The sequence below is a fragment of the Microtus oregoni genome, unplaced genomic scaffold (assembly GCF_018167655.1).
Source record: "Microtus oregoni isolate MIOR12 unplaced genomic scaffold, Mior012 000091F_ref0000469, whole genome shotgun sequence".
NCBI lineage: Eukaryota > Metazoa > Chordata > Mammalia > Rodentia > Cricetidae > Microtus > Microtus oregoni.
Window position 1 is genome coordinate 2,459,370 of NW_024544600.1, and position 10,091 is coordinate 2,469,460.

Genomic DNA, 10,091 nt, shown 5'->3' on the forward strand with positions numbered 1-10,091 from the left:
TCAATAGCATAGCAGATACTAGAGGCCTAGAACCAGACTAATGACTTTGTGGTGAACATTTATATATCAAGATTTATGAATTAAAGGGTTCATTGCATAACTCACAGTGTCTCACTACAGCTTCCACAATGAGATTGATTTTATTTCATTCTTTTTCTTTATTCTCTCTTAAATTTTTTTTGAGGGGGGAGATTACAAGGGCAGAGGGTGGATATCAAGGGACAGAAAAATGAATGTGATTAAGATGTATGATGTGAAAGACACAAATGTTGAGGATTTCAGACCACCAGACCCTGAATTTCTTGTAAACAACTTGTTTTCCTCTGCTCTGAGCATAAGACCCTGATGGCAGGTGAGTGATTTCTGGTGACTGCAGCTGAAAGATCCCGAGAGCTGGGGTGTAGCCAGGGCATGATATAAGCTGCCCCTAAACACACTAAAGTGGGAATTCTTGGCATTCTTGTCTCAAGGATATTCCCATGGCCCTGTCTGTCTGTGTGTCTGTCTCTGTCTGTGTGTATATGTTTTTAAATTTTCAGCCTAGTTCCCATAGCACATAGTGAATAGAGTGCAGTACGGAACTGGTGTAGTTTTACAAGTGGAGACCCCAGTGAGATCACCCTCAGGAATGGTGAGGGTGGATTAAAGATGGGTATATGTATTATGTGTGTTTGAGTCTTCAAAGAAACAGAGTATAGACAGTCAGATTATAAGCCACAAAAGGATGGAATGTGCACAGAGAATTTGGATTATGTATATTGTGTTTTCTTTTCGTTTTTTGACTGGAGAAAGACATTTGATTCTGGGAACTACTAAAAAAAGGTGTCTTGACTTTAAAATACAGGACTAAGGATATGTTGCTTTGGAAAAGAGGTTCTGATTTTGTTTCCACAGAAGATGAGAGTATGTGGAATCATTCAAGGCTAACATGGTTTGATGGACCAAGATCCCCTGAAATGTCTCTGTGAATAACCCCAAAAATTACTTCACCCAATAATCCGCAGGAAGTAGTCTGGAGAGAGAACTATGCCAAAATTCCCTACTGGAGGTTGTGGGGCCGAGGGGGATGGCATAGGTGGTGGTGGTAACAGGGGCATCAGCAACCGCAGCACTGGAGCTGAGGCAAGTCAAGGTGAGTCACCCAGACCTCTGGGCTGCCCATCCGTGAGCAGTGTACAGAGAGGCAGTGACTGGAGCAGAGTTTCGCAAGAGTGACAGCCAACTGCCCGGTGCTCATGGAAACGTCCAGAAGGCATCAACAGGGAGGCAGCAGCAGTCCCAGACTCTGCACATCCAAGAGTTTGACCTGAGGGGCCCATGAAACAGCTGTGGAAGGTCTCTGAGCCTGCCTGCCACCCCAGCTCTCAGCAGCAGCGAAAGGTGCATCACTCCAGCCCAGTTGGTGCCAGGTCTGGTGGAGACTTTGAGACAGTGACTATGGTCGCTAGGGCATTTCCCAACTTATTGCTATTATATTTGTGCCAAGCCCATGCCAGTCCAAACCCTTGGTCTATTTATATATAAAAAGGGGACACAAAGAATCAATTTAAAAAAAAAAGTTAAAAAAGAAAAAAAGAAAGCCAAGTAGATGACAAAACAAAGTTGCTCACTAAGTCTCAGCCAAGCTAGGCATGATGGGGTGGACCGACATGAACTGAAGCTGTCTTATAAGTAAACAAAAGCATGGAACTATGAGACTTGGTATAATAATGAGAAAAACAGAAAACAGCACCTTCAAGGGAAAGGAAGTTAAACCAATTACCCTTCAAAGTGAACTTTAGCAAGAGAGACAGACTTCAGCCTAAGGTCCATAGAAAAGCTCTAAGAACTTCATCCAGAGAGATTTCTTAAAGTAAAAGAGAACGAGAGCTCCACTGTGGACACCATGATGGGGGGAGGGAATCTGAAGGAAAGGGGAGCCTACAAAGAAAACCCCTAAACAAAAACCCCTGAATAAATTTTTAAGAGATTGTGGATAGTTCAATACTAAGTACCATAATCTGTACAGCACTTGGCATATGTGGAGCCAGATTCCGAAAGGGACAATAAGATTATCTTGTAGCTGCTAGAGGGAGGAGCAACAGAACCACAGCTCTGATGGTTTCTTTACTTTCTGTTCTAGAGAGCAAGCTTTGGGGAGATCTGATTGGGCTTATGGATTTGGAGGCAGCTGGAGAGTTTGTGTTCTAACAAGACTGAGATTTGGAAATCAGCCAATTCAGGAGTCATATTGGGGTGCTAATAATCCAGGAACAGGGATATAGATGGATAAAAGCTGGAAGCCAGGGCACACGTGAGCAGAGCAGTGTTGGAAGCTGTGATGGACTGTGAAATCAATGAAGGTGAGGCAGGGGCTCCAGAGAGATGAGATGAGATACCTCCAGTGGTAAGGTAGTTTAGGAAAAAAAAAATACCAATTAGGGAGACAAATTGAGAAATTTGTAGGCTGAGGGATTCTCAAAATAGCCAAGGGCCCCCTAGCTGCAGCAAAAGCACCTTGGTGTTCATGGCCAAGCTTTCTGTATGGCAAGCATTTAATGAGAGTCACCCATCCTTGTCCCTCAAGGTTTCCCTCTGAGCATAATACCTAGGTCAATCACTTGATCCATTTACTCACCCTGCTGGTGAGAGGCATTTTTATGGGACAGTCGTGAATATTTTACAAAGTATGAATATGAATGAGAAACATCTTTACTATGCCAGAGAAATAAAGTTTATTGGGAAGTAAATGAAGCTGCCTCCTTGCATTCCAGAGAATACCAGAGAAGAAAGCAAGGCAGGATATGGAGGCATGTACAGGAAACGCCCTCTATGGTAAACCCCAGAGCTCAGATTGCAGAGGTCTGACACCTTCAGCAGCAAACAGGTTCAACCTTCAACTGAAGGAGCTTGTCCAGAAGTTGAAGATGGCTGTCTTTGCTTGTTGGTTCTGCAAAACCTGTGAGTTTCTGGCAAACACCGTTGTCATGGTGATGTTTCTTAATGGCGATGGAAGTCCTGCCTAAGTAGGCACCTGGAGACTGTTCCTGCATTTTAACTAAATGGCTTCATTGACATTTTCGAAGGGGATCTAAGTTGTTCAGTTAACAGCAACGCTTTTGACAGCCGCCACAAGGTCCACAGGAGGTACCAGTAGCGTTGGTGGTGGCGCATGGGTTGCAGGGGAGGCTGGGAAGACACAGAAGCAAACATAGGGTTGGAGAGAATAAATCAGAGAACCCTAAATCACACACAGTATCTTTTACTTATAGAAACAACCTAAGAACTGTCAGTGGTTGGAATTAGAATTGTGGCTGTGACCAAGCCCTTTTCTCTTACCCACAATACCTTGGGCCAAACTGGAAACTTGTGCTTTTAAAAAATATCTCACACTCTTCCCTCTCATGGAACTTAATGAGATTGGCCTTACCCAACATGTAAGGCTGTGACTGGCAATATCTGGACACACCTCTCTCCTCTCTATTGATAACTTTCAAAGACAGAAGCTATGCCCTTCACCTTTACTCACACGCATTTACTTGACTAATGCCAATCACTGCGTCCACTGAGGGCTTTCGAAGCACTATGTGAGCATCTGAAACATGGCCACCAAGTGTGTTTCTCCTGTCTAACATGTCCACCACACATGCTATCCCAGAAATCCATTCTGTACTCACTTGCAGTCCTCGCTCTCCAGCAGACTCCTGTACGTGTTGATCTCACACTCCAGTCGGGACCGGATGTCCAGCAGCACCTGGTACTCCTGGTTCTGACGCTCCAGGTCAGCCCGGATCTCACCAAGCTGGGATTCCACGTTGGTGATCAGGCACTGCACCTGGGACAGCTGGGAGCTGTAGCGAGCCTCGCTCTCTGTCAGGGTGTTTTCCAGAGAGTTTCTCTGTGGGGGAGAAGACAAAGGCTGTCACACAGCTGTCCCTTCTAAAGGTCCCTGCATGGCCTTGCAAAGGAGCCACAGCCTTCAAGAGCTAGGGAGAGGGCATGACTCCAAGGGCACCCCAGACTCCACACTGCTCAGCAGCAGGTCTGGACACTACACACCAGGTTGTGCTGGGCCTGCAGCTCGATCTCCAGGGCGTTGACTGTGCGTCTCAGCTCGATGATCTCTGCCTGGCAGGATTGCAGCTGCTCTGAGCTGGACACCACCTGCTTGTTCAGCTCCTCACTCTGCAAGAGGCAAGGGAAGAGACAGGCTCAGACCCTGCGTTAGAGTCCTAGGGGACTCAGTTCCTGGGTGACCATGAGCTCAGATGCCCACCTGTGTGGTGAACCATTCCTCCACTTCTCTGCGGTTGGTTTCCACCAGGGCTTCGTACTGACACCTGGTCTCATTGAGCACACGGTTCAGGTCCACAGTGGGAGCAGCATCCACCTCCACGTTGAGGCGGTCTCCAAGCTGGCAGCGCAGGGTGTTGACTTCCTGGTGGAAGAAGGAGAAAGAAGCCATGAAAGCAGATCTGCTCTCTTCCTGCTAGAGGGAAATGAGTACAACCCTGCCTACAAAGGGATGGGGGCTGAAACAACATCCTGATCGCTCCAAAGATGCAGATTATCACTGCAAAGCTCCAACGGGACCCACATGATTTTCTATCTCAGACCAAAGCAGAAGCACCTTCTCATCCTTCTAAGACTGAGTCCTTGGCACTCGCAAACCCTCCTGTCTCCACCACACCCCTTTAGGTACTACATGCTTAGCCATTCTTAAATATGCCTTACCTAAGCGCCTCTTTGCTCAGCCTATACCCTCAAATGGCAGCACTTTAGCATCCTCCCCTTGCCCCTAGAAGTGCTCCCCTGCTCCTCCCTATAAGACTTGCTTCCTCCTACTATGCACACACCACACAGCGTTGATTTCACTCAGCCTTGCATTCGATCGCTAGGGCTCCATGGTTGTCCCATCATATTGAACCAAGAGTTCTTAAAGAGAGGAACCATGGGTTATTTTATATTTTTTTACCCTCCATTTCCACCATCAGTTCTTGGACCCTAACAGTAGTAACCAGGAGAGGTCAGAGTTCAGCGGATGGACATCCATCCTCACTGCTCACGCTCACCTATGTGCATGGGCATCCATAGCTCACTGTACTCCTTGATAAGGATACAGAGCCATCCTCCTAGGATCTTAGCTTAAAGTCCTTCGGGGAATGGTCCCACACCAGGGAGCCTGAAAGCTGGTATCTGATTCCAGGGACCCTCTCTTAATGCTAACAACTTCAGTCTAAGGCTCTGAAACCTGCTTTGACAACACTTCTCCATACCTCCTCGTGGTTCTTCTTGAGACACAGCAGCTCCTCCCTCAGGGACTCCACCTGAGCCTCCAGGTCAGACTTGCAGAGGGTCAGCTCGTCCAGGATCCTGCGCAGGCTGTTGATGTCTGACTCCACCAGCTGCCTCAGGGACAGCTCAGTCTGGTACCTGCACACACAGAGCGGGAGGATCAGCCAGCATCTTCTTAGGATGTGGCTGGACCACAAACTCCATGAACGTATACAGTTGTGTGCCTTTCCTCCTCTGTTTCCATCCTGCTATGTGTGGATCAGCTGCGGGAGGTCTGGACCCACTACACACCACAAGGGGCCCGAAGACACCTGTAAGGTGGGGTCCTCACTCCGTTCTTGGTGTTATTGGTTAATAAAACACCAAATGGATCCATTCCCGTCTCTGGATTTGGGAATTTTATAAAAAGAACTTACTAGAAACATTGATATGGGTTGAATATCACTGACTAGAAAAATCCAAAACTAGAACAATCTGAAAGTCTTTGAGGGACACAATGCCACAGTGCAAACTGCCCTTCCTGACTCCATTGACAGACAAAATGCAGGTGCACTAAAAACAGTGTATAAAATGAGACTCAGTCTGTGTTTATGGTATATAAACACCTTAACAAACGAGTTTGGACTCAGGTCCCATCCCTAAGACAGCTCTTTATGAGTGTTCAAATACCCCACAACTCAAAAGGAAAGCCAAAACCCAAAACCCACTTCGGGTCCCAAGCACTTCTGATAAAGGACAGTCAACTCGTATCAACTGCAGGGCTCAAGTCTGAATATCTGTCTACAGCTTACTTTTATAGCCAGACTGAGAAGGAGGCAGGAAAGGGGAAGAAGTATCTTTCTCATCCCTTCCGCCTGCCCTTCCAGGCAACATTAAACCCACAGAGCCATGAAGACGCCATGAAAGAGCCATGAAAGAGTTGGGTTTGGAAGTCACCCAACTCAAAAAGTTCAACATACTTGGTCCTGAAGTCATCAGAGGCCAGCTTGGCATTGTCGATCTTCACGGCCAGCCTGGAGTTCTCAGACTTAGCACACAGAATCTGAAACAATGGTTCTAATGTAAGATCCACTTGAACTTGAGCATGCCTCCCCAGTCAAAGAAAGGCAACTGATGGTGGGCTCTTAGATAGGCCACCCTCTCACCTTCTGCTGCAGCTCCTCAATGGTCTTGAAGTAGGCCTGGTAGGCAGGGCACACCAGAGGGTCCTGCTGCTGGTTCCTCTCCTGGATCCGACATTCCAGCTCTGCATTCTCTCTCTCCAGCTGCCTCACCTTCTCCATATAGCTGGCCAGGCGGTCATTCAGGAACTGCATGGTCTCCTTCTCATTGCCATTGAAGGAGCCCTCACAGAACCAATTGCAGTTGCCGATATTGGCAGGGATGTTGCAGGCTCCGGGCAGGGTGCAGCCATGGCAGCTGTTGGGTATACAGGGCCGGGAGGCACAGCTGGTGCGGCAGCTCAGGGCAGGCAGGCAGGATTCACAGGACATGGTGTTGGGGGAGGTGACGGGAGAGCAGTGAGCTGCTGGAGGTAGATGTGGATGAGGTTTGAGTCTCTCTCTCTTTCATGGTCCTTTTATACCCTTAAAAGAGGGCGGGGGCTTGGAAAATAGCATAATTTCCTTTCCTAACGCTTCACCTAATTTTTCTTCAAAATAAGCTACTTAGATTGCTTCCAAAGAGTCCCCCCTCATCTATAAAATTATTCCATTCAGCTTGTGTCACGGCAGCCTCTTGCTGGGTACAAGTGGTTGATGAAATCAGAGTTTGGTCAGATGGCTTCAAAGGAGGCAGATTCATCACCGCCGTGAAAGGCTCACCCCATTACTCAGAGGGAAGGAGAGCATGGGACATGAGGTGGGGTTGCTTGGCAGTCAGAGATTCCTTTCCCGCGAGGTTCTGCTGATAAAGCTATGGAAAAGGCACTGTGAGTGAACAGCCTTCCCACAGGCCTCTCCTCTCAAATCTACACACATTTCAGAATTTAGGGAAGCAATCCTTATAGAAGAAACTCAGCCTGGATACTGGCTGCACCTTGGGAAATGTCCAGATAGACAGACTAGAAACAGCTGTGTGATGGTGTTTGGAAAATGAGAATGCAAAATGAAAGATGATGGATGGATGGATGGATGGATGGATGGATGGATGGATGGGATAGACAGTCAGTCATATGGATGGGGATTGTACTAAAAGGAGGTTGGCCAGCTGTAGGCCACAGTCTGTATAAAATGTAGAGCTGTACTCTTGGTGGACAGTGGAAACTTTAAGAGGTGGGGCCATTGAGTGGGTTCTCTGACACTGACGGAAAGACACACACACACTATACTTTTCTACCCTTAAGAAACCAAGGCATGTGTTAGGTCAATAATAACCAAAATTAATAGACTTTAAAGAAAATTTTCATTTGACATTGTTTACATTAACACGACATTCTGTGTTTTCCTCAACACGTGTGTCAAGTAGGTGAAGATGAGCCTGTTGTCCCTTCATTACCCCTGGGGAAACTGAAGCTCAGGAAAGTCACAAGTCATGTCCAAGAATGTCAAGCTGATAGCTCTGACCAACATCCAGGTCCTCCTGAGCAGGCTTTATCGGAGCCATTGGAAATGCTTCACCTGTCTGGATTCTACAAGACCCCTGGGACCAAACTGACGGCTGGCTCTTGAGTCGCTTAAATCAGTCTGTTTAAGAGGAGACTGCACTCTCAAAAGTTTTTAATTGTGCCCCCCAGGTTTTTCAAAGCACCCCCAACACTGAGAACTGCTGTTTTGCCGTAGGTCTGTTGGTGACAGTGGAACACCAAGGGAATATTAAAAGCCATTTCAAAGGTTTTGGGGAACTGTAGAGCACATTTCTTTAAACATTAAGATGTGTCCAAAGAACATATTATGACTTGTTCATAACCACAGTGCCACTCTATTGCAGACGCTATATCTAGTTAAACCATATGCAGAGCTTTCTGGAGGGGGGGGGGCTTCCTGTCTTCAATACTCAGTTTGTTGTGAACAACAAGCCTTGAGGATCGGCTTGACTCTTGTGAAGCTATTCAAAGAGGAGTTGGGAGTAAGTTAGACAAGTTAGATAATTAAAAGCAAACAAACTGTATAATTATATCAATTATGATCCATTATTCTCTTGAGAGGGGCTTGACAAAAAAATTAGTCTGGAATGTACCTGTGTACGGAGCTTGTGCATAGGAGGCTGCTTTGAAGAATGTCATTAACCTGGATGTAAACATTCCATTCTCCATACTCTGTGGTCGAGTCTTGCCTATAACAATAGGTGGAACCAGATTCTGATAACCAAATGTAACCTCAGTGTCCTCATCTGTAAAGTGGGTTTGATTCTAGCACTGTTATAAGCATCCATTTGCGATAACATCCTAAGTCGTGGAGGGCCCTCAATAGGTAAGAGCTATATTGGCTTCTTGTTCCTGCTGCCGTGAGTTCCCACAAAGTTAAGGCCTTAAAATGACTCAAATGCACTCCTTAGAATCCCATAAGTTAGAAGTCCGAAACCGATCTCAAATTCAAGTTTTATGTTGCGCTAAGATCAAGAGGTCAGGAAGCATTTCTCCACACCAACCATGGAAAACCTGAAAGGGGACTGACGAGAAGACTCAGTGGAAAAGGCACTTGCTGCCAAACCTGACAACGTGAGCTCAGTCCCAGGGACTCACATGGCGGAAGGGGAGAATCAACTCCTGCGGATCATCCTCTAAGTTCCACGTAAGAGCTTGGCACACTTATGCACACATGTATGCACAAAATATGTAAAGAAATTTATTTCTTTTTAAGATTTCTTAAAGGATTAAAGTCTCAAATATCAGAACTAAAATTATAAAACCTGTAAAGGAACATCTTTGTGAATCTGGATTTGCCACCAAGATCTCAGGCAACCAAAAGAAAAATTCAACAGACTTCCTCCAAAATGAAACTCCTGTGCATCAGATACTCCGCCAAGGGACTGGAGAGATGTCTCAGCAGTCAAGAGGACCCAGATTCAGCCCCCAGTATCCATATGGCAGCTCATAGCCCTCTGTAATTCCAGTTCCAGGGAATCTAATGCCTTCTTCCGGCCTCCATGGGCGTGGCACATACATGATGCACTTATATACTTATATACATGCAGGCAGAACACTCTTACACATAAAATAAATTAAATTTAAAAATAAAATTTCCATCAAGGAAAGAAACATGGTCTGGAAATATAACTTGGTGATCCAGTACTTGCTTAACATATGTGAGGCCCTAAGGTCAGAATCCAAGGCCCAGAAAGGGGGTGGATAAACCAAGGAATTCACAAACTGGGAGGAAATATCTACATATCATATATATGGTGGGAAATGAGGTCTAGAATTTATTATAAACTCTTACAACATAAAAAAACAAGAGAAACAATCTTAAAAATGGGTAAAAACTTCAACTGACAAGTCTCAGAAGAAGATGTGCAAATGGTCATTTAAAAAGATGCTCAATGCCCTTGGTCATTGGACTCATACAAATGGACAGCACAATAAGGTACCACTTCACACCCATTCTGATGACTATGGCTTCAAACAAACAGAAAATAAGAAGCGTTGGCAAGCACATGAAAAAATTGGAACCCTGTGTTCTTCTGGTGGAGGAGAGCATTTTAAATGGTGCAGGCAGTGGTGAAGACACGGTGTCTTGATCATGTCAGTTCACAAGACCGTGGTTCATAAAAGCAGGCTGATAACATCCTGAGGGTCCTCTGGGATTTTATGAAATCAACACTTATCATTTCTGTGGATTTGCCTTCCAGTTAAAAAAAGATGCCATGGGTGGTCCTTG

At 45.9% G+C, this 10,091-nt stretch overlaps 1 protein-coding gene across 1 annotated transcript; it reads right to left on the minus strand.

Annotated features, from left to right (window-relative positions):
* Positions 1-3,083: 3,083 nt before the first annotated feature.
* On the minus strand, positions 3,084-6,767 carry LOC121442403 (keratin, type I cuticular Ha4). The gene is made up of 7 exons (XM_041643944.1): positions 6,420-6,767; positions 6,234-6,316; positions 5,256-5,412; positions 4,256-4,417; positions 4,039-4,164; positions 3,657-3,877; positions 3,084-3,168 (listed from the first exon to the last, which is right to left on the minus strand). The coding sequence occupies exons 1-7, from the start codon at positions 6,765-6,767 to the stop codon at positions 3,084-3,086; spliced, it is 1,182 nt and encodes a 393-aa protein (XP_041499878.1).
* Positions 6,768-10,091: the final 3,324 nt, after the last annotated feature.

Coding starts and splice junctions, on each gene's coding strand:
- LOC121442403 (XM_041643944.1), bottom strand. CDS start 6,767: ATGTCCTGTGAATCCTGCCTGCCTGCCCTGAGCTGCCGCACCAGCTGT. Junction 6,317..6,419: donor TTGAGGAGCTGCAGCAGAAG/GTGAGAGGGTGG, acceptor CCATTGTTTCAG/ATTCTGTGTGCTAAGTCTGA. Junction 3,878..4,038: donor TGCAGGCCCAGCACAACCTG/GTGTGTAGTGTC, acceptor TCTCCCCCACAG/AGAAACTCTCTGGAAAACAC.